Source organism: Leptosomus discolor, chromosome 14, assembly GCF_034619465.1.
Source record: "Leptosomus discolor isolate bLepDis1 chromosome 14, bLepDis1.hap2, whole genome shotgun sequence".
Taxonomy (NCBI): Eukaryota; Metazoa; Chordata; class Aves; order Leptosomiformes; family Leptosomidae; genus Leptosomus; species Leptosomus discolor.
The window spans coordinates 5467645-5492196 of NC_141404.1; the positions used below are offsets into that span (position 1 = coordinate 5467645).

General features: G+C 39.7%; 1 protein-coding gene across 2 annotated transcripts; it reads left to right on the forward strand.

The window, feature by feature from the left end:
- The first annotated feature begins 139 nt into the window (after positions 1-139).
- IQCE (IQ motif containing E) lies at positions 140-24552 on the forward strand. Of its 2 annotated transcripts, none has more exons than XM_086472929.1 (22): positions 140-181; positions 1571-1618; positions 2258-2300; positions 3740-3880; positions 4173-4304; positions 5295-5365; positions 6076-6189; positions 6849-6899; positions 7435-7505; positions 7720-7792; positions 8205-8254; positions 10929-11086; positions 11576-11631; positions 11904-12112; positions 12920-13024; positions 13741-13843; positions 16106-16201; positions 16923-16946; positions 17530-17622; positions 18652-18776; positions 19477-19610; positions 23716-24552. In XM_086472929.1, the coding sequence occupies exons 1-22, from the start codon at positions 140-142 to the stop codon at positions 23844-23846; spliced, it is 2070 nt and encodes a 689-aa protein (XP_086329055.1). In that variant the 3' UTR covers positions 23847-24552. The 2 variants fall into 2 exon arrangements, with proteins under 2 accessions (XP_086329055.1, XP_086329054.1); XM_086472928.1 differs by having other exon boundaries at positions 19492-19610.

Genomic DNA, 24552 nt, shown 5'->3' on the forward strand with positions numbered 1-24552 from the left:
CGGAAGTGCGGGCAGGGGGCGGAGGCCGGCGCTCGGACCAGGCCGCCGCGGCCGCCCCCTGCACCGAGCCGGGCGTCATGGCCCGAGGTGGCCCCCACCGCCCCGCCACCCGCTAAGGCCTCCCCGCCACCCTTCCGCCATGGCCAGGGGGGCCGGTGAGGCGGCCGCGGAGGGGGAGCTGGTAAGGAGCGGGCGGCGGGGAGGAGGCGGAGGAGAAGGCCCCGGGCACGGGCCTCCCCCAGCCCGGGCCCGGCTCGGGAAGGGTTTTTGCCTGTCCACGGGGCCGGGGCAAAGCCGTGAGCCCCGCCAGGCCGGCGAAGCGGTGGTTAGGAGCGGAGGAGGGCGGCTTCGTCCGTCTCTAGCCCGCGGGGTTCTGGGTTCTGCCCGTATCTCTTTGGCTGGCCGGTGGCACGGAGCGGGGGTGTTAGCGTTCCTTTCCCTGCCCCTCGGTAGCCAGAGGGAGGTTTTGAGGCCCTTTGTTGGGAGCCAACATGTTCTCTTGTTGTTTGTCGTAGGTGGCTCTTGTTGGGCCCGTTTTGCAAGAGCAAAGGGACTGTGAAGGCTTCCAAGGACTGCAGTGGTTTTGTTAATGCACGTTTATATCCTGGTGAATGTTTTGCTGTCTGTCATCTATCAGGGCTGGGCGCCTTCCACATTCGATTCCTGATGCGATAGCTGCAGCTGGAGAGATCTCCCAGAGTGATTAAAAGGCCTTAAAATAACAAAAAATAATCAGTGTGCTGGAAGGAACGCTGCCTCCGGAAATTAAAATCTGTGTGGTGTGGGGTGTGAGATGTATACCTGCTCGCTCCCAGCCAGCACAAAAAGCTGTTTTACCTGCCCTGTTGTCAAGCCCAGCTCCTGTTGCCAGCCAGGGTTCTGAAACACACTTCACCCTGTCCTGCCTTTTACAGAGAGGTACCAGTATCTGTCCAAAGAGTGGTGCTCAGCTGGGAGCACCATGGAGTCAGCAGCGAGGGGAAATGTTCTTTCTGGGAGGGCAGCACACATTCAGATAATTTGAAAGCCAAGTGGAAATTTTCCTTCTTGCTGTGAATCTGCTTACGTTTGAGAAGCAGGGAAACTTGTCGGCTCCATCTGAGGAAAAATTAACCACTTCTTGATTCCTTGGTTTGGGGTTTTTTCCTCAGCCCGATCACTTCTCCAGTCAAGTTCACTGACAGTTCCCATCGCATAGCAAGGGTAGGAGTAAGTGAGCGAGGAAGGGGACAGACCAATGAGTTGCTGCTTAATTCTTGCTGGCGGAGAAATTCATGCAGAGCGAGCACGATGGAAGATGGGGCACCTGAAGGTTCAGCTGGTGTAGTGCTGCGCGCTGAAGTGCGTAGGTCTCTGTGGCTCGAGTCTGAAGTGACTTGCAGTATCTCACACAGAACGTTTGTGTTACAGCAAATGATGCTGGCTTTTGTGACAGCGGTGACGCGTTTACCGTTTGAATGTGTTACACTCAAACTTCATTGTGATAGTGAAAGGATATAAGGTTTTCTGGACATGTATTATAACAAATTATTTAGTAGCAAACGTCACAGTTAATGTCTCTGTTTCGCAGGGAGATGACAGCCTGTCTGTGATAACCTGTGGATCAGATACAGAAGCGGTGAGTTGTGTGGATGAATGCCTTGAAGGCCTCTCAGCATGTTCTTGCCCACACTACATCCGCCTGATGCCTCCTGGTTGATAAGACACCCTTCAGAGAGGAGAGCTAACAATGTTATTGCAATGTAGTTTGATTCAAAAACCTCCTCTAATTCCAGATGTAATTCTGGCTTCTGAATGCTCAGCACTGGGGGCTGCAAATGATGTTTGGCTTCATTTCGCTGTTCTATCAAGTTGTGGGCCACAATAATCCTTTTACAGAGTTTTAATGGCATTTAATAAGTCTGTCTTTTAGCTAAATGGCTCTGCAGATCAGCTTCTACTCTGTGATCACCTTGAATTTGCTGCTACTCATATTTAATACTGGTAGGGAAGGTCTTAGTGTTCTGAGCATGAATGGGCTGCCTTTTATCTGTAGCATAAACCTTCAGTAGGCGCCACCTTAATTCTGGTGACCATTGCTGTGGCCAAATCCACATATACTAATGCTACTATTTTTCTTTTCCACACAAAAGATTTTGTGATATTAGAACAAATGATCTTCATACAAAATGGAGATTGAAGCCGATTGTGAGATTATACGCTGAAATCTTTGAAGAGTGGAATATTTTAAATACATAATTTTTTTTTTCTCTTCCAGAATTTAAAGAAGAAAATTTTTCACAAGCCTCCAAAGTCGCCAAGTAAGTGTTCCAGAATTTTTTCTTTTGCTTCTGTTATTGCAGAACAACTTAGATTTGTGGGACACAGGAACTGGAAGATGTACTTGAAATAACGTATTTTTATTCTCTTTAGAATTGTTCATTGGTGTGTGCAGAGCACACCTACCTGAGATTTGTTCTGTAACCTGTGAAGTTAGACTTTTATAGACTAAATATGGAAGTTTTCGGGTTAGTTGTAATACTTGATTCTCTAGCATAAACTACTTTCTTCTCATGTTAACCCTTCTGATGGCAAGCATTCTGAATTTCTTTTTCTCTTGTCTTTTTGGAGAAATGCTGATACTTGCTATGTAGAAAGAATCCAGAATTCCTGGAGCTACCTACCATCCAGTAGATATCTATGTTTGTAGATTAAGCAGTTTACTGTTTCATTTGTTGCGTTTTGGGTTTTTTTTTCACATGACCTTAGAAGTACAATGTTGTTATTAGATCTGCAGTTTTCGTGTGGCGTTTTGTGCTTTTTTCTGGAGTTTTTGTTTCTTACTATACTTTGCCATTTACCTCCCTTTTTCTACTTCCAGTGAATGTTTCAAAGAAGACTTTAGCTCAAAGCATTGCTGATTGTTGTTATTTTGTTTTGTTTCAAATAAATAATATTGTAGTTTTAAATTTAGATTGAGAAGGCATGCTCTTCTGGTGAATGTACATCTGTCTGTCTTTTCCTGAAATCCCTTTGCTTGCCTAAATGATGAAATTTAAAATAGCTGTTTAATTTCAGCTGTGATGTATGTGACATGACTTCTTACTTCTCTTGGTAATTTGAAGACTACTTCAAATAGAAGTACTTATTGAAGTACTTCTCTTGGTAATTTGGAGACTAGGTAGTTAGCCCCTATAATGCACAGCTGTACTAACAATTTAAAGTGGACTTAGAGTCAGTCTTTGAACCTGACCACCATACCTGATGTAGTAATGTGAGGGGCTTCCCAGCAGTCACATGAGGCCAATTCTGTTCTTTGATTACTGCAAGAAAATTTCTAGAGGATTAGGAGCTATAGAGTTACTTCTGTCTGTTTAGCCATACATGTTTTTCTCATTGATAGGGCCTTTGTGTTTACATTAATTGAAAGATCAATGTAATGTATAAATTTAAGCATCCTTAGGATACCTGCCTGTCTATCCAAACTGTACGTATAAATAATTCTACATATGTTGAGTCATATTACTCTGACTATGCTTCTTTCTAAGCGTCTCCATTTTTTGGAATTGGATTTTTTCTTGATAATGATTTTATTTTTAGGTGAATGTCCCATTGCTCCATATAAGCCAGTATGTAGTGTGCTGTTAAATTCTGTCTTTGTAATAGGACTGTGTCTGGGAACCTTGAAGCACAAGACAGAAAGAATTTTTGTGACCTTGAGCTTCTTAAGGCAACACTAAGATATTTTCTTTTGTTACAGAGTCTCCGTACAGCTCTAGCACACAACTGTATCCTAAAAGAGCTGCAGTTTGGCGAGCTCTGCAGGGAACAGGCAGCGCACGTCTCGAGAGTGCAGCTGTAAAAAACCCAAGACATATGTGGCTGGGATCACTGAAACAAGGTATTAGTATAGAAACTTTATCTGCATATATGGATAAAATTCAGTGTTGTGGACAGTTTAACATATATAATCCTTAAAAATAGATTTGTATTTGATTATAGGGTAGATAGGAAGTCATCTCACTATTATTTATTTGGGTGGTTGGAATTATCTGATCTTGAGCACTGGAATTTATGAGGGAATAATTAGCAGCATCTGGAGCTTTCTGTGTTGCATTTGCTCAGAATAAATCCACAAATTTAATTCACAATTATCCCTGATTTTTGCATTTTTGTTCCATTTTTGTTGGCAGGAATGAGCCATCCTCTGAAATCAGATATTGACACGGGGCATATGCGAACTAACATTTCTAGTAGGACTCCGGAGTATTTAAAGGAAGCTCTAGGAATGAAGAAGCCAAAACATTCTCGTTCTTCTAGTAATGGTAAACTATGTAGTGGTGTGGTAGATAAAAGTTAATGATCTTTTTTCCATGTAAAAATGCACATTGCTTAAGATCTTAGCTTTAGTAAAGCAAGAGCCATTTCAGTTTAGCCTGTATTAAAATACATGTGTCAAAATATGATCCATGAGATACTTTTTGAGATTCCTAAATTGGATAAGATAGGGGTTTCCAAATTTTTTTGAGCAACGAAGCACTGTTAGCGTTCAGAACTTTTTGCAAATTGCCATGCATTTGCAGCTGAAAACATTGCAAATGTAATGTGTTTCAATGGGCCAGCTGTAGACAATTTATTGTGACTTTGCAAAACATAGTTTAGGAACCATTGATAGAAACCATCTGCTGGCCTGAAATTCTATGTAATTGACTCCTTTTACTTCTTCTCTAGAAAGTGTTTTATCATGTGGTTGTGGTATTAAAATCAATTGAGTTTTATGAGAACAGCAAAATTTAAAACTTACCCTGCTTTTCTTAAAGGAGAACTGTAAACTTAAAAATCCCACTTCCATTTAAAGTGACACCTATACTATTACTGGTAATACGCAATTTGTGGCAACTTTAAAACTAACTAACTAACTTTTACATGTTAGGCATAGATAGAAAAATGTATTCTGGACATCTTTTAGAAATCTTCTGGGAATAATTGATTTGTTGGGATGAGAAGACTGCAGTCTTCTGTCAAGTGTATGTGTGTCTTGAGATGGATATTTTAATCTAGCACCAAAGACAAGAGAGGTATTTAGGAGAAATTTCCTGTGAAATCTGTCAGAAGTTTCATTCAGTAACATTTCCGTTTCACCTCCGTGTCTAAGATTGATTTCCTTGCTGAGTTTTCTTCTTCTTAAAAAAAAAAAAAAAAAGCCTACTCTCCGTTTTGGTGCTGTTCTTGATATTTTCCTTTAACTGTAAGGTTTCTGGTTAGTTGAAAATACCTCTTTCCAATCTGCTTATTTTATGTACCTTTCTCTGTAGGCTACATTCCTGGAACTCCTGACTACAAAGAAAAAGAAGATATGTATGATGAAATTATAGAACTGAAAAAGGTACAGTCTCTCTGACACTCACGTGGAAAGTTGTAGCGTCACTCCATCTGCCTGTAGGTGTCCAGGCCTTGTTGGTTCAGAATACTTTGGTTTCTACAGCTGGGACATCCACCAAACCTTTTTGCATTTGTAATGTAGGGCTAAACTAAACTTGTGTCTGTTTAAGGCAATTTCATTGTTCTTATGGTGTGATAGATACTTCTGAGTACTGGATGTGGAAGCCTTGAAGTATACCCAGTCCTGAACCCCAGCCATGGCCCTAGCTGGACGCTGAAAAGGTTCATTACATTTGGTTTCTTTGTCCCTCCACCTCATTTTTTAATTTATTTATATTTTTCCCCCTTCCTGGCTGTTACCCATCACATTTTAACAATTGGTCAGTTGAGTTTAGTGCAGTGTATGAAAGATGAGGACAGGGCATGTTGAACACTAGGGATACCTAGAGACAAGTATCTTGGCTGTTGTAGATCATTTGTGTAAGGTTGCCTTTCTGTTAAACCTTTGCCATTTGTCTTTGCCCTGTTACCTCCCTTATCTGTCAGCCCTGGTCCAGTATGATTGTATCTTTTTTTTTTTTTTTTTTTTTTTTACTTTGCTTCGTCCTGACCATCGTCATTGAGTTGTTGGTGACATCAAAGTGTGTTTCCATGTGAAAAGTCAGTGCATTTCTATTTCTGAAATGTGCTTACAATTTTTCTCCCCTGTTTTAGACAATACATGCTCAGAAAAATGAGGGAGATCGAGTGAAAACGAAGCTCCGTCGACTAGAAGAAGAGAACAATAGAAAGGATAAACAGATTGAACAACTGTTGGATCCTTCCAGGGTGACTATTTCTTGGGGGGAAAAAATTGGGACAAAAGAGTGCTGGGCAGTGTGATCCTCCTCTTGTCTCTAGATTTCAGGATTCTGTAGTGTGTCGGCTCCTAGGAATGATGAGCCTGAATATGAGATGTGGTTGGTTGGTGTGAAGGGGTTTCTGTTTTGTGTATCTCAGCTCACCAGTCCAGCTCAGTTCAAGGGAATATGGTGCCATGCTGTGTAGATAAGTTTGTTTAGCAAAGATCTTTTGGTTTCTGAAGGTAAAATTAAAATGCTCTCTCTTTAGAGGCCCATTTACTGAATATTTTGCGTGAGGGTAGAAGGGGAGTTAACCTCTTGCATGGTGACTGATGCATGTGGTCCTGAGACCTGAACCAGGAAGCAAAAGATGAGCCTTATTATCAGACCCACAAAGCATTTAGGGTCATAGTTAGAAAACCCGAATTTCACTGAATTCCTTGTGGCTGCAACTTTCTGTGTGCAGATCCACATCCTGGGAGAAGTGTGCTAATATAAAACAGTGAGCATAGGGACTTCAGAACTTAAGCTTTTGGACTGTGAAGCGACTGTGGAGATGATTAGGTTAGAAAACTCTGTGGAAAGAGCCAGCAGTGGAATAAAGTAGCAAGGCTGGTCACTTGCTTTATCTGTCTTACCTTGCAGGGCTCTGAGCTGGCACGAGCTTTGTCAGAAAAGAAGACTCGTAATGGATGGGTAATAGTTTCTTCATGACCTTTTGCTTTCATTTTTCTTTTTTTTCCTCTTGCCAAGCTGAAACACTACTGAAGAAAGAAGTAAAATTAAATAAGAAAGAATAAGCAATTAGGTAATAATGTAACCATTATTTCTATAGTCAGATAAGAAACCAGTAACAAAGATCTGGAATTAGCATTATTTTAAGGAGCCTTCGTTGTCATTATCTTGAATCTGTTTAGGGAGCATTCTCCCTATTATTTGAGGCTTTGAATTTAGCAGGGTAACGGGCAGAGTTGTTTTTATTTCATGATTGTGTATAAATATTAAGCTGGTTATGTCACTGCAGATATAAGTTAGGGATTTGATTTTATTTGTGTTCCCTTCATCACAGGGTAGCAGACATGCGTATGATTTACTGAGTACTGAAGTGTGTAGGAATAAGTATAACTGGTTAGGTACAATTTATAAAGATAGAGCAAGATTATGGAGAAATGGAACTTCTGTGAAGAGACGGATTGCTCTAGGACTCATGAGCTCTTTGTTCTTTCTGTAGGTGGCTAGTGGATTAAAGCAGAAGATTCTCAAGCTTGAACAACAGTGCAAGGAGAAAGACAACACTATTAAGTATGACTTTGGGAGGGGTAGAGGCTTATATTGCATGAGATAATAGAGGGAATTTGAAGTCTGTTATTTTTCATTTGTATTTTTCTGTTCCTTAAGATGTTTTAATGAATTCTGGGAACATATTAGCATATTACATTTACAATTGTAAACCAGCAGATATTGCAGTATCTTTGCTGGGCTGACTGCATTATTTGTTGTATGATTCTATTTTCAGCAAATTCCAGGCAGATGTGAAGACTAATAATTTGGAAGAAATGAGGATGGCTATGGAAACCTACTATGAAGAGGTACATCTGACAGGTCCTTCAATGGAGAGGAAGTTGTCCAGTGTTGAGTCAAAGTATAAATGGAGTGTTTTAGATAGGTTTCTTACAGCTTAGCTGCACCTGCCATTGGAATTAGATTTTCATAGATATTCTCATAACTCCAACAATATGTACTGAAAAAACCCTTTTTCTTCAGTAAGTTGAGTGTGTTCACTGAAAGGGGGAAATAAAGAAGCTAATGTACGTCTGTAAGTGAAGTGTCTAGATGAAAGCCAATATAATAGTAGCCTGATTTTCAGTGATGGCATCATTGCCTCTGCTATTGCCCAGAGAGTCTTGTTCTGATTTTTACCTAATGGACAAATGTGTTGCATTAGCGATGTCAGCTTCCACAGCTATCTCCTCAATGGGATCTGTATTTCATATTTCACAGGTTCATCGTCTCCAACTCCTTCTGGCAAAATCTGAGACTATGAGGAAAAAGTATGTTCAATTCTATTGAGGCAAATGTTTGCATATATGTGTCTTATACATCACTCGTACTACTTTAACTGGTGGAAAACAACTACATGGAAACAGTTTGTCATTTGGATTGCTGGATTTGCTTTTTGGTACTGCTTTGGTTGGCTTCACAGCCTTGTCTCTGTCAAGTTTTCTTTCTTTGAGGTAGATCATTTTGTGGATGTGGAAAAAAATACTAGAGCTATTTTAAAAGTACATGGAAGTGCTGAAAATTTATAAAATCCATCTTCCCCCATAATCACACCTATTCCGACATCACTGGTGATTGAAACAAACTTACTAGATGTTTGACATTTTACTCTTGAGTCGGTCGGAATCCTGCTCTAGGATGTATGCTGCAAAGAAGGTATTTTGGAGTAAACATTATTTTCCTGTAGTACAGAGAGACAGATGTGCGGGTCAGGGTAGCTTTTGTGAGATATCCATGAGCGGCACTAGGAAGACACTGTCAGAGAAGCTTGTACTAGTGCTTGTCACTAGTGTGTGGGTGTAGTCATGGTGGTGAGGGTAAACAGGCTATAGAGGAAATAAAAATCAAAGCACAACGGCAAAAGTCAGAGCTCCAGTAAGACAGAAAATTAAAAGCACCTACTCAAGTGAGTGTTTTTCAAGCTGAGAAGAGGGTAATGGTCTTGTGGGACAGGAAAATTTGTTACTACACCACTTCAGAGTATGCTTGTCCTCCTAGTGTTAAGTACAGGCATCTGTCTTAATTTTGGGTGTAATTATTTAGATTGATAGAAACATATAAGAACTCTTTATGGGTCATTATGGATACTACTTAGGTTTCCCTAATTCACTGTCTCTTGTGGATTGAAAACTGCAATTTGTTTTGTCACTGTTTTAAAAAAAAAATAAATAATTTAATCTCTCTTGGCTGAGGCATGCAGTGACTAGCCTCTTGAGGCTATAAGCCATCACACCTAATTTATTCACAGGTAAAAATGAGTCATCAGGTTTCTTCCTTGTCCTCATTTATTCATAGCTTCAAAAAGCAGTGGTCAGGGCAGTCTCTCTCCATTATGTGACTGTCAGTCTCTACTTGAGAAGCTGAGCACTGAAATAATAAATGCTGTTGAAGGTCAAGACTCTGGCACATAGAAAGAGTTGTAGGAGAGTTTCTTTCATGATGCTTGTCTACATTATTTTTGGCTGAAGTGAGTGGCATTTAGCTCCTCTTTTTCAGTGTTGATGCTGAAATAGGATTATTTATATGTGAAGCTGTAGTATCCAATTGTAGCTAGAAACTAGGCAACCTTTCAAGTCCTCAAAATGGTCTGCAATTCTTTCATGTATTTGAGCCTACAGTAATGGCACTTGGTGATACAGTTATGATTTCTGCAATTTCTGTCACTTCCCATTTTTGGTGGTGTGGTGTGTTTTGGTTTTTAGTTTGTTTTTTTTTTTTCCCCTCCTGCCTGGGACAGCTGTATGAATAGTCACCCATGACATCTGGGCAGCCTTATTTGTTTGTTTATATGGCTTCATTTCCTTTTAATTTTTAAAAGGTAGATAAGATTCAGCTTTTCACTCAGGCTAATTGTAGACTGTCTCCCTCTTTACCTTGTAATTATTCCAGTGGATGAGATGTAAGATTCTTTCACAAACTGTTCTGTGATTGTCATTGGCAGTGGTGTTTGTCCAAAAGTAGGTCTGTCAGTTACTTCAGACCTTTGCTTCCAGAAGTAAGTTTTTCAGAATTTTCTCATAGCAACAAAGAACAAGTATTTAATCTCACTAGGAATCTGTTTTGTGAGCAAACTTTTAAAATTTGCACATCTAGAAGCTGAGATTTCTTATCTCTTTTATTAGAAAAATTAAAAAGGCAAAATCACGGTAATACATTTAAAAGTTTTAATGCATAGCGGGCTTTACGTTTTCTGATGCCTTTTATTCCCATCACATCGATGTTAGCTGTATCCTTCAAATCTGTTTCAAATCTCTTATCGACTGAAACGTATCTTAAATGAAGAAAGAAATTTCTCTGGGGTTTACTTTCACAGGAATAGTTTCTTTTTCATTAGAGTAGCATTCACAGTTACCGGAAAATACAGTTGTGTGCTGGATTTGTTTGAGAGTTATTCCGCCTGTGTATAGCCCTTTCTCTCTCCCAATCTCACTCTGTTCATTAAGTGAAAGAAATCAATTCAGAGCACGCAGGTTAGCTCTCTGTGATGAACAGGTTTTTTTGAGGAGTCTCCCAACTGGCTGAAGGTAAGTGTTTTTGAATCAGTGGTCCGCAGAGAACTGGTAAAGCATTGTAAGGTTGGTTAACAAAACGAATAGAAAACCAAATAAGTCAAACTCATACGAGCACCCTTGTTTATGCGTTAATGAAACAGAGTGGGGGAGGAAGTAAAAGTAATAAATGAACTTCTAGAGTTTCAGAGTATCTTATTTCTTTGATGCAAATTAAAACAATTGTGAAAGTGTTGAGCAAGATGGTCTTTGCATGTTTTTTCATAAAAGAATAGGTAACTCCTCAAATAAAATTGTTGAGAAATGCTATTGGGGGTGGGCTGAGACAGTTACCTTAGCCAGCTGACTTGAATGGTGAGGCTGTTCTGCTCCTTTTAATGCTGCTGCTTTGTTCTCTGCTTTTAGTTAACTTTCTGGTTTTGACCCTGTTTCCAAGTACAGAGGGCAGAGATACCCAAAAACGACTGAAGGCACTGAATGCCGCTGTCCTGAGATTATCCAGGAACATCAAGGAGTTACAGAATGAGAATCGGAGGCTGAAAGAAGATCTAGATCATGTACTGAGCAGTTCTCCTCCTTCCAATCGAACAAAAAGTATGTACTGAAAAGTTGGTGAACGTGGGGCAGGGGATTTAGGCACACTTGAAAGATGTGTTTGAGAGCAGGACCCTACAGTGGTAGAAATAAAGGAGTTATTACAAAGGTGAAGATTCAAAAAGTTGGAATGAGAAGTTTCTTACAGGAGTCTCTCTCTGATATCTGGATATGCTACTCCAGTCAGACCTGGATTTCCTTTATTTTCCCTGAGAATTCTGGACTTGGAACCACTTGAAGATTTAATATTTCACTGGAAACAGTTGTTGAAAACCGATGAATATGAATGGTTTATATTGATTTCTGAGTTACTTGGTGTAGAAGTCAGATATTTTAAGACCATTCTTATTTTTTTCATTGCTGCGTATTTAAAGTCGGAGTTCAGAGGTCTTTAGGTGGTCTTTCTATATGGACAGAAGTTTCAAAAAGCAAGAGCAATGTTGACTCACTGATACAGCTTCGTGTTTAAAGTGTTGTTATTGTGTTTAGGTTATAGTGAGTGGAGCAGACAGAGGCTGGTGAGGCGGATTTCAGAACTAGAAGAAGTAAGTGATCATAATCACGTGGCCATCTTTCCTGTCATCAAGCAGAAAATGCAGAACCACTGGCTTGTGCTCATAGTGTGTAGTCCTTCAGTGTATCAGCCTGGCCCATGCATGTAAACGTCTGTACCCTGTGCCATTATTCCCTTTTTTCTTTTCTCATAGTTTTTACGTGTAGATGCACGTTTCAGAATTAACTTCCATTTGATCTAAATTTAATTGTCGTTGTCTTTTTTTATTTTGTTTTTTTTTTGGTGTGGTTTTATCCTGTTTAGAAAGTAGGTGCCATGGAGAGCACCAGGGTGTCCTCAGCAGAGAGCGAGTCATCACAGTTACTCGCTGTGTCATCTTCACCTTCTGTAGACCTGGATCATCCAGCCTCTCAACAGGTAGACCACGTTGAGGAATGTCGTCGCCTCCAAGGGCTAGTGAAGAAGCTGAGGAGTGATAGGAAGGCACTTCAAAATCTTCTGCTCGATAAAGAGTAAGTGCGGCTCTTGTTTGAGATGATATTCTTTTGTAGGTGTGAACTATTTCATTATTTGTTTCCTATCACATTATGGAATGATGTAATAAGTCCTTCACATTTTCAGTAAGAAAACAAATTTTGAGGGTCCCTTCAGCTTTTATTTCTAAAGCTTATTCTAATCCTACTAGCGTTGTAAAATTACATTGTGGAAAGAAACCAAAAAGTTGGCGAGAGGATGGAAAATGAGAATTTCTGCTTGTTTCTAACACGTTTTCAAGGCATATTTTTTTGCCACCACACTGAAAGCCTTTGAAAGGTTATATGTCACTTTACTCAGCGCTTCTTGCAAGTATTCTGCTGTAAAAATTGTCTCGTTTTTTTCAACATGTTTTGTCCTGATTTACCACTTTCTCCATTTAAGCCTGCCTCCTGCCATATGATGCACGGTGACTTCTTTTCTGCCCAGTAAGCAATTGCTTTGCCACGTGTATTGCTTTGGACTCGTTGGTGTGTCAGTGCATAAGGGCAGGCAGGTCCATCTGATGACGAGCAGAGATGGGCACACAGCTCTGTTGTTGATAGGACGCTCTGCCTCCTGTGTCAACTCACCTCTTAACGAAAATGTACAGTGAGAGCCTGCGAAGGGGCCGCCTGCTTTTGAACGATGTATGACTGCGTTTTGTTTAAAAGGAAAAATGAAACATCTCCTTACTCTGCAAATTTGAGACAGCCTATTTTATTTATAAGTTTGAACAAAAAATAACTACTTTGTTGACCTATGAGCGTCTTAAGTATTGCTTAGATTTATTTATACCTTTGTAGATTAGATATCAAGCAGCTACTGGAGGCCAAGGCTGAATTGGAGCTGGAGCTGCAGAAGTGGCAGAATAAGATGGAAGAAAAGAGCACGGAAGAGCAAACTTTAAGGTATCATATTTTGTACTAGTAGATCCTTTTGGAACCAAAAAATACCTGTTAAAGTATAATTCTCTTTTCAAGTGGCTCAAAATCCATAGGAGTTCATCTAAACTGCAGGGAGCTGGGAATTCACTTAGGCAGAACTGTTTTGGAGGGATGGAGTAAGTTACTAGGGGAAGAATTCTATAGAGTGGTTTTAGAGGAAGTGGAAGACCTAAGTATACTTTTACTAAGTATAGTAAAAGTAAGAATTAAATTATAATTTTTCTCTAAGAAAAAACTGTAGTATTTTTACCTTGGCCTGTGCTTCTAGACCGTTGCGAATATGTCATTCCATTTACTTCGTGTATTCTCTGTAACTGTTGATAATAATCCTGTGCAAGGGTGGGGAAAACAAGTTATTTCATTATTGCTTCGTAACAAAGGGCTTTGACCGACAAATATGAAACTGTAGCAGATCTGGATGTAATATTGATAGTATGAAGGGTACCACTGTAGCCTTGGGACTTCTTGGTTTTAACGTAAGGCTGTGCTATCGCAACTTGAGAATTGATGTTACATATCTGTTACTATAAGAATATGTATCATATTATCCTGAGCAGTTTCCCACTGTGGCCTTTAAATAAACCCAGAGCAACCAAACCTTATGAAATAGGTTCAGTATTTTCAAAGCAGGAACGACAGAAAATTTCTAGCTCTGAATATCTTTGGTTTTCCAACCATAGTGAGGAGATCCAGAACCTGGCACAGAAAGTAGGGAAATTGGAGTCAAAATTGGAGGAAGAGAAGAGACAAATGGCAGAAGATGCAGTGGAAAAGCATAATAAGGTACAGACAGTGGTTTTGTGTTGGGTGTTTTTTTTTTTCCTTTGCGTCTGACTAATACCTTGCAAGTTGGGATGATAGTCTAAGTAGCTGCTCGTTGTGTCTTTTCAGAGAGGAATTAAATCTTGTCATAGAGATTCTGAATGATGGTTAATTCCCAGCATTTGTTGATAAGTTGTTTCAATAATTAGCACTGCAACTTGAGGGGGGTTGAGTTCTGTTAGTGATAATCTGCCTCACCATTGCTTTTATCTTATTCAGTGGAATGTTGCAAAAAGCTTACACTTTTAAGTGTTTGGGGGTTTTGCTTTACTTTAAAAAAAATAAATAAATTTGTGGTTTCGCTTATATCTTCTTATAATATCTGAACTCATTAGATAATTTCAGTCCAATTTTGTAGAGGGAGGAAGGTCTTGTAGGAGTTGACAGTTAGATAAAGGATAGAGACACAGATAAGTGTGCTCACTGCAGGCTGGCAAAAGACAAAAGACTCTTTTCAGTGATTTTTATGCTCGTCAGGTGATAGTTAGGGCACATGTGCTGTCCAGTCAGAAAACAGTCACTAGCCTTTCTGTTTGGATGGAAGTGGGATACTTTTTCATGGGAAGGTTTACAGGGTGTAGAGCACTAATAATCATGAAAACTGAGGGGTTTTTAATTCCACTGCTGATGGAACACCATATTAAAGAGTTAGGGAAGATGTCAATACAAGAAAAGAAACCTTTATTCCCATTGAACTGTAGTTTTTTTTAAAGTTGAGGTATTCATAACCTCTTCTTTCTGTATTTTTTGGTATCTAATAAATGTATTTGTGCATTTGTTAATCCTGGACAGTCTTAAATGGGGGTCTGTAATCAGTTGGGGCTTTTTTGTGAAATATGACTGAACTTGATACTTTTGCAATCTTCCATCCCTCTACCAAATGTGGTAACAGGCCAGTAGAGATGGATAGGCACTGACAGTCATGCTATCAGACGCAGTGTGGTCACGTTAATTTCATTTCACTAAAAACTAGTTGAAAATTATTACTGTGGATTTTGATCATTTTTACTTAAAAATAAATAGACCCTGAAATACAGGTAGTAAAAAATATGAATAAAAATGTCCACTAGCTTAAGAGGGTGCTGGGTTTTGATATACTGTGCAATTCTTTAGGTTCTTTTTTGTGTGTTATAGGCTGATGGGTGCTAGATGATATTTTGAATACTAAATAACTTGAGTCTTTAAAAACAGCCAATAAACAGCTCCTTTTTCCCTCTGCAGACTATATATATTCTTGGCCAGTAACCATCCATTTATTGAAATGTTCCCATTATTTGTAATTATCACTGCGTTCCTACCAATTTTTCATTTTAATAGTAGGTTGTCATTTTTAATATAACATGATCCATTTGCTAAACTTAAGCCTGTAACTCAGCGTTTTAGGTTATAAATAAACCCTTTTCACAGAATCAAGAGGTTTTTTCAGAGTCTATGAAATCTCTTGTTCCTCTACTTAGAATTTTACACCAACAAATTAAATTAGTCATTTAAAGTTGCGGTTAACTTTTGTTTGGCAAGTGAGGTATGATAATTAGGGAGCAAAAGGATCAGATGGTGAGAGGTGGAATATTCAACTTCAGAAGAAATAACTGGAACAAAATCTTGGTTTGTTCATGGTTTCTGTCTTTTTCCTCTAATTAATTTCTTCAAGATAGAAGAGTAGAGTTACACCAATTTACACAAGCTTTCCGTCCTGTCGGTGTCATACGATGGCCAACTCATCAGTAAGCTTAAACAGATGATTATGGGGCCACAGTTGCCAGGATGAGAGACATGAGAGAGCTGCCCAGTTAATTAACTAGTCTTTCGTGAAGAAGAATTGCAAAATTAGATATCCTGACATTTGTCCTCAGTCTGTCGATAACATACAAACCATTTCTGATCAACAAAGCAGTGGGTTCCACTGTTGGAGCTCCTATTGCTGTAGCAATGCATAGAAAAAAAGGAGTATGTGTAAACAAAAACCTTCCCATTCCCATGCTCTTCTAACAGCTAAAATGGGGACAGGAATGTGCTTCACTGTAACAGTCATCTAGGTGATGGGTTTGAACATGAGCAGTATTCAGAACTCAGACTTTCCTCTGTAACTTCCTTCCACCCTGCAGGCGGGATGAACATGTAACAACTTTGGTGCTGACTTTTCTGTGTCATTGGTAACCTGTTTCCCTCTTAGATTTCCAACTTGTGTCTTTAGTGTTCTAAGTTAAAGATTCTCCTTTGCAGTCTTCACCAGTCTGCATGGTTAAAGGCAAAGAAGATCACAGGAAGGAGCAAGCAGCCAAAATCATCCAAAGACAGTGGAGGATGTACCAAAATAAGGTGAGATTTTCCTGTCATAGAACAGCGAGGACATCCCGCTCTGAATCTTACTTGTGTTTATCTACAGTAACCTGCTGCCAGGCTCCAGGGACTGCAGCAGCGCTTCCCAGTATAATTCCTTACCACCATCTTCTCTTCCAATGCTTTCTTCAAGTCCTCCCTGCTGCTCCTTTTGTCTTTGCTCCCTAGAACCCTGCTGTTTGTGCTGTGAGATAGCCGGTTTCTGAGGGGGCATCTGGGTAAGCAGAGAACTAAGGAAGTGTAGCAGTGTTTGAAGCAGTGCTGCTGCTGTTGCTTCCTTGGAGTATGACTGAGAAGTTAAATTCCCCTTGCAGAAATTCTGCAAACAATACAGGAAGCTTTGTATATTGAGTTTCACCCAACTAGGACAAAATGGTCTAGAAAAAAGCGTTTAACTTAATTTTTTTTCTATGGGTAACAACATAATGATGCTTTTTCCATGTATAGGACACATGGTGTGAGGTGGGTCTTGTAAGTGATTCTTAGAAAATTAAAGATAAAAGAATTATCTACACATCTTTCAAAGGGGAAAAGGGGAAAACCTTTTTTTTTTTTTTTTTGCTTAAGTTTATTGTTTGAGTTTTCAGGGAGAGGTGGGACAGGTGTTTCTGTGTGTGTTAATTGTTGGGGAAATTTGGAAAATCTTTATTAGAGAAAAGTTATATATTTGTGGCATTAACTTCTGCATTTTTCATTTCAGAAAGAAGAAATTGCTATGGATGAGGTGAGTGTGTTTATAACACCCAACAAAACAGTAGAACAGATTTAATTTGTATGAAAGCACAAACAAATAACTTTTTTATTTTTAAAGAGCATTTATTATAACATGAACTGTTGTACCAAGATCATGTTCGTTCTTCAGGCTGGCTCATGACGTACCTTCTGATGTCCTCGTTTTGTTTGATGTATTTTGTCAGTGTTCCCCATTTGGTCTCAAATTTTCTGTACTTGGTACCTTCTGCAAAATGAACGCTTCTGAAACTTTTGAACAAGATTTGATGCGAAGACAGGAGAGTTTTTCTGTATTACGTGATTCTAAACACATCCCAGATTGAATTTAAACCATAGAGGTTTATGTCTATGGGTTGTCACAAGCTGGGAATTCTCTGGCTTGCAGCAGAGTACCTGTGCAGTAATGGGGACGTGGGTATCCCTTAAACGTAAGAAAATGTCCAAACATCGAAGAGTTTCCGTTGCACAGGGAAAAGTTCTTTTCCCCGTGTGCCTCTTCCCTCTGGACTCTTGTTTTAATTTATAGTTGCCATCTTTCAAAGGAACTAACATCTGCTTATTTATTTCCATGCTAGGCAGTTGTTATGCTTCAGGCAGCTTTCAGAGGACATTTAGCTCGACAGAAACTGTTACTGAATAACAGGATGCACAATGCAAAATCTCACAAGGTAATTGTTGGGGCGAACGGGTATCCAGGCATCCCATTATGTTTAGTTTACAGTGTGAAGTACTGTACTTCCAGACTTAATTCTCCGAATCACCCGGTGATGTTTTAATGCACTGGTTGGCAGCACCACTGTAGTTCCAGAAAGATACCGAGCTCATTCCCTAGCCTCCCTTTCCATCTTCTTTAGTTCATAGTTTTTCTTAGAAGTAAAGCTGTAACTTCTCTGCATTATGGAGTATGACTGGGTCTCCTCTTTTTTTCTGGTACTCCCATCAGCTAATGACGTACCCTTTGGCTCTTTAACTCGGAGTGCTATTGAAAACTGTACTTGCTCTCAAGTGTTCACTACTGAATCACTGTAGTAATAGACAAACCTTGTAACTGAAGTTCAGAAATAAGAGTTTGGAAAGCATCTTTGATTGGATTGAAAAGTAAAGGAGTCTTGCGTGTGGTGTGCTCAACCAAAGACTTGTAGTGTCCCCTGTCACATCAAACTCGCTCCGGATTGCTCAGTTCTGAACAGGAAACAATTTCTTTACCGATTAAACATCTAGTTTCTGTAAATCATTTGCCAACTTATATAAACATCCTTTGGACCTTTAGCAGGCTAAAGTTAATTTGGAGTTCTCCATCCAGGTTGTCCATCTGGTTGCACGTTTATTTCAGTAAACTGGCCCAGTGTAGTAGGACTGAATACTTCTGCTTGATAGAAGCAGAAGATATATCCGTTGTGAAGGTTGCGTTACCTCCTTTGACTTGGAAAGATTTCCTTCCTGGAAGATAAATGAACTTCCCTTGCAGGTATTTGCTCGTTCATTAATTGAATACAGATGCTTTAAAACTTGTATGGTGATCAGATTTGCATTTCATGCTGATTTAGTCTCACAGAACCTTAAAGACTGCAGACCAAAAGATGGGAATATTTGCTCTACTATCACTTTCACAGTCAGGAGTAAGATTGTGAAAGCTACTGTCAAGCTTCTGTGCAATCTTTAAAAGGTCAGTTTTCTTTAATCTGATTGCTTTGCAGAACTCCTGCGTGTCTTCCATGTCAAACTCCTGGTCTTCTGATTGCAAGGAGAAAGATGAGATTGTGACATTCATCCAGTCCGTTTTCAGGGCTCACTTGGCACGTACAGTACTGCTTGAGGAGAGGTGAGTAAGGAATAGGTACTTCTGCCATGTGCAGTAGCAAATTTGGTTTTATTACAGGAGAGGAGTTGTTTTTTTAATAGAATTTTAGTGTGGGCAGAGGAGGAGAACAAGGCTGTTGTTCCAACAAAGACAAGGGAGGTCTTGCTTATGAGAAAAGTCAAAGGGTATGCAACTAAAAGGGTTTCTGGTTGCAGCAGCAGTCTTCCCATATCCTGTTGCATGTTCTCTTTCATTGCAATGAGGACAAGTAAAGTAAAATAATTACACTCTGGAAAAAAAAAAATTAAAAATTAAAATTTCTCTTAAACCAGTCGCTAGTACACTTGCTTAATGTAAGTGACTCTGGAGCCCTGACATGTAAAAGTTCAGGGTTATGTGGAGGGAGAACAGGGAAGAGCTAGAATACCATCTAGTGACCTAGCTCAGGAAGAATGCTGTGATTTTGCTTACTGCTAATGTTTGTGATGACTCTGTCTTGAAAAATACTTCCTTTTTCTCCATGGTTTACGGCTCCGAAAGTGTTTAATATTGCCTGCTGTGGTTACAAAGAGAGTAATGTGGCTGTGGCCTCACTTTAGTGTCCAAGTTCACTTCTGCAGATGATAAACTTTTGTCTCTTGGAGGCTATGACCCAAGAAACATTTCAGCATACCCTCTGCAGACAGACTTCAGTCGCTGCTCCGTGCCTCGCGCTATGCAGTATGTCTTTTTGCAGGCCCTCTGTGTCCGGCGCAGCAAGTGAGAAAGCAGATTCTGCGGTTCACGTTACAGAGAAGAAACCAGTCTCAGCAGCGCTCCAGAGACGACCTTCAATCTTCATGTCATCTCTTCCTGGTAATCTCATTTTCCTCTGTGTTCACAAGTATGGGTGCTTTGAGTGGGTGCACACACCATTTTATAGAGAACATGCACACATGTGCAAATGCATACTTGTGCTCTGTGTGTAGTCTTTTAATTTGATGACGTGTTGCTTATACTGGCAAGTACAGTCCCTTACATAAAGAAATAAAAGCTTTGACCGTGTCAGTACCAGCTTCCTCACAATGCTTTGCCTTTTTGACGCAATCATGGTTTGGAAGGTCTCTCTCTGGTGTTGAGTGGTAATTATTCAAGGAACACGGTGTTCCCCTGTATTTTTCAATCCCCCCAGCCCTGTAGCTGTAGTATGGTACTTTCCACTATGTTTTGACCCCGAGGCAATAAACAAGCTGAGAACCATCCTGACTTAGTTTCTGAAGGGAACAGACATCTGGTGAAAAGAACTGTCCTAGCAGCAGTCTTCAGTTGCTGCAGTAAGGGGAAAAATGAAGTCCTGGATAGCCTTGTCAATGAGTACCACTGTAATACAAACTGGGAAAACGTCTGTCTTGTGCCATTTGGTTTCCTTCTTGAATTCTTCATTGCTGTTTGTGAGAAGATGGGAGTTAAAGCCAAAGAGGCTTTTAAGGGGGTGTTAGAATTACTAAGTAGGAATAGCAAAACAATAAGCCTTAAACATGCAGTTTCAAAGAAGTTAAAAAAAAAGTTGGTTCTGTCCAGAGTGGGATGTTTTAGACTTTTATGGACCAGTTGGAGAAAAAAGCAACTTTGAGGGTGACCTGAGAAACATTAACTTGTTTTTTGTCAACGAAAAGCTGACAGTCCCTGCGGACTTGCTCAGAGACAGAGCATGCTGTAAGCAGCTGAGGCTGTTTCTCTAAGATATGAGATGGGGAATGAGCCAGATTTGCAGGGCTTATGAATACAGAGGTTACCCTTCAGCGAAGCAAAACGTGTTTAAAAAACTTTACTGTATTCCATATTCACGAGCGTACTCTACTTTGTGAAGGAGTAGGTAGTACTTGTTTCTGAAGATGTTAGTTTTGAGTCATTTTAGTTCTGTCTAGTGACAGTATCCAGAAAAACAATGCTGCAGCATCCTGTTTTGCCTGGGTTGTGCTGCAGTAGTCATTACTGGTATGCTCAGTCTAAACCCAGAGTAAATCAGTTGCGAAATTCTACCCCAAGAGAAAGAATCACTTGGAAAAAAAAATGCTTTGTGCTTCTGAAGAAATGCTTCTGAAAACCCAAGAAGGGTATAAGATGAAGCTAGTCTGGTAATCATATGAATACTAATAGGGCACAGTCACTACCGAGCTGTGAAGTCTCCACAGCTAACCTTTATTGCAGATTATGATCACAAAGTGATGAGTGAAGAAGTTCTGGAAGAATTTACACCAGAAGGGATAGAGAGGAGACCATAAGCATTCAAACTTTCTTCCTTGAAGTCCTTTTCTGGTCAATATAAAAGAAGAGGGACTGGGAGCAAGGCAGGTTATATTTGCTGCTGATTTTACGATTATGGGTGACATTTTCAAAATCTGCGATGTATCTAGGTAACTTGTGCAGTTACAGAAGCATGCCTCTTCACAAGTGCCCAAAACATTGTCTTCCACGGAGTAGCTCTGTGAAGTGTTAGCTCTTGGTGCACTGGAGTTTTTAACCAAACTCTCCCAAAAGACAAATTGGGGAAAAGAATACCAAAGGGAGGAGAACGTTCTGGTGTAAGTGCCGTCTTTATGAAGAAATGTGACCCCTCGACAATCTGTTTGCTTATAGCAGGTTTTTTGCCTTTTGAATTCATGTAGCTTAAACAGGTTAAAGGTGACTGAAAGTCCAACATCTGTCGTTCCTAGCTCATGACTGATGTAAAAATCCACTAGCAAAATTGGGTTTTGATGTAATGTATTTCACTGGTCATCCTGCAGCTTGGAAAGTACATGAGACAAGGAGCTTGTTTAACAGCTGAGTGATTTAAAGCAATCAAATTCCTTTAGCTTTAAATCATGCAGCTGTTGAACAAGCTCTTGCTTCATTTGTCCCAAGTCCAAACTTGCATTTTGTGACCTCTAGATCTTGCAATGATCTTAAACTTTCAGTGAAAGTATATGTTACAGTAAGTCACTTAATTTCACTAGCCTTTCAGGGTTACTTTGAGAGGAGTGGGAAAGATGAAAATGTGTTTTAAAGAATCTTACGTATCTGCTAGAACAAATTTATGTAATCCTGGTCTAGCATTGCAGACTTTTTTCTAAAAAAAAAAAAAAAGGGGGGGGGGGTGCAAAAATGGTGTAGCATTCAGTGCTGCTTTGCTTGTCTTCAGAATGTGGACAGTACTTTGAGATTTGTAAAGCCATATCTGCTGCTTGCCATGAAATGGTAAAGATAGTAACAATTTAGTCTGTGAAACTTAGCGTTTTCTTTCTTTCTGACAGGGGAGTGTCAGGAAGGAAGAATATGTTCTGTACATGCCCAGCAAACTCGAATAAGGGCAGCGTTTCTCTCTGCGTATTGCTAGCTGCTCTGGATACAACTGTTAACTCAATTTGAGGCTTTTTTGAAATCATAATTTATTTACACACAACCCTTAAGTCTAATCAGTGTTTACCCCCTCACAAGCACAAAGATAAAGTTGTCGCTCTGAAGTGCAGTAAACTGAACATGAAGACGGGAAAATCTCAGACATCAATAGCAGGATATAATCAACAGTGATTTGGACAATATTAAGCTATTTCATGTGTCACATCTGTTGGAGCTGCACCTTCTACTTATCACGCCTGCTTCTGGAAGTTCTCTTTGCTCATCCTTATCACCAGTACTACTGGCTCGTAAATATTCCTGAAAAACTCTTGCATTCTTTGACTGAAGTGGAGAAGAATTTAGCTAGCTAGAAAGTTGCGTGTTTCTTTGCTTCTGTAGGTTGAGGTCAGTGTAAGGGCCTCCCTGCATTCCTCTTTTCCGTTCACAGGCTCTCTGTCTGTCACTCTTTTTTCTATTTCTGGGCTGGTTGCGGTCTCCTGTCTTTATTCCACATTCCAGTTGCTGTGTGTGCCTCTTCTTCCATACCAGGGTTTTTATTTTCCGTGTCAGGAACCTCTTATTTCACTATGAGACCCATGGCACATCTGTTGTTCTCCCCAGGTAATATTCTCTGGGTGCTCTTCATTTTCCCTTCCATTTCAGGGTCAAAATCTCAGTATATGGCTTCTTACTTGTCTGTTTCCTCTTTCTACCACAGGTTGTCTTGATTTGTTTTCTTCTCTGGGAGACAGTGTTTTCAGAGAATTGATATTTTAAATTGAAAAATAAGTGGAGCTGAGGGGAGCATATTGTGCTAGAAGGTATTAATAGCTGTCATCATTTAGTTCATAGATCTCTTGCAGAGGGTATACAAGCTGCTGGTTCTGCTCATCAGATCTCAGGGGCCTTGTGCGTATCCATTTCATCCCTCTGATTTTTCCAGTATTTACTGGAATCATTAGGGTTCTATCTGTTCATGCCCTGAACCTGTTCAAATGTTGGAGTCAATGAGATGCATAGAGCCATGCACCCAGAAAAACAGCAAAGTAAGAGGGGAAAAAAAAAAAAAGCCACGGTGTGGTCACCATTTTTATTGTCATTAAGTAAGGTAGTACAGCAAGTGAATAATATTTTTGGTGTTTAACAAATATAAGGATGAAAGTCACTGAGAGCTTCCATCCTTTTTTTACTTACTGATTTCCATTTTCTCTGGCTGAAGTTCTCATTATGACCTTTCTGCTTAGCTTAAGCTTGCTTGGGTCATTTTTTCCTTTTCTGGCCATCTAATATTTATTTTTACGACCCAAGATGGCTTCAGTATTGAATTGCCTTACTTTGTGGTGTGTAACCACTTGCAGAGATTTAAAGACAATAAGACAAATCAGGTGTGGTCGGTGTGTCAGCTTAACGCTTGCCGTGCATGCTCATTCGTTGGAGAGGAACGGGAATAGTTACATGTGGAAAAAGATAGATCGGAGCTATTCATAACTGTGGGTAATGCTGGAAACTTAATGGCTCGGAGAATATTGCACTTCCCACAAGGGCTTGTTTTTGTCAATGTTGTTTATTGATGACCTTGTTTCCTTTGTAATTATTTCAGCCAGGTCCTCTGAGAAGCAAGCGCAGCCTCCTCTCCCTCTGCCCGTGGATGAAGCTCACTCGGACGATTCAGATGATATTGTCGTTGCCTCTCCGTTGTTGCAGACAAAGAAAAGCTACGCTCACTTTTAAGTTTTGGTAACAGGCTCTGGTGAGCTTGAATTATTCTATTCACAAAACTGTTTCTACCTAGATAAAGTATATGGAAGATGAAAAAGGGGAGATATCAGCCCCTTTTCGTGACAGTTGTCACCATTTCAGCCATAAGTAAGTAATTGTTTGATATGTCATCGCTTCAGACTTTATGGCTAAAAGCCACTGCCTGGCTGTTAACCTCATCCTCCTGGTACGCAGAGAGTTTGGATTTAAAAACTGAATCAACACACTTTAATATTTTGTCTTGCAATGAGGATTATAAATCCAATTGCCAAAATTAAATGAAAGCAATAAAGCCTTAAGCTGTTCCATGTCAAAGTTTTGTTTCAGGTCAACTAAAATAATTTGTGAAATCGTAAAGCAGTTAATGACGTGGCTCCAGTTTTCAGCCTGTGTCCATGAAGGGGAACAGCTTGTATTTGTTACCACCTCCTCTCTATTTAAAAATCTTACCGTGTCATATTTTAATATCTTTTTTGTTTATTTTTATACTGAACATTTACAGTCTGTCCAGACTTTGTAAAGGCTTTTAGAAAGCCCTTTCATAGGGCTATTCTAGTCCTACTGTATCAGCAGGATTTTCTTATTTATTTTTTCCAAGTGTGCTTGCCATGATATGTATGGTACTGTTTTGTATTTGAAATGTCCAATCACGTAATCAGTTTTTTGTATTTGTCAGAGA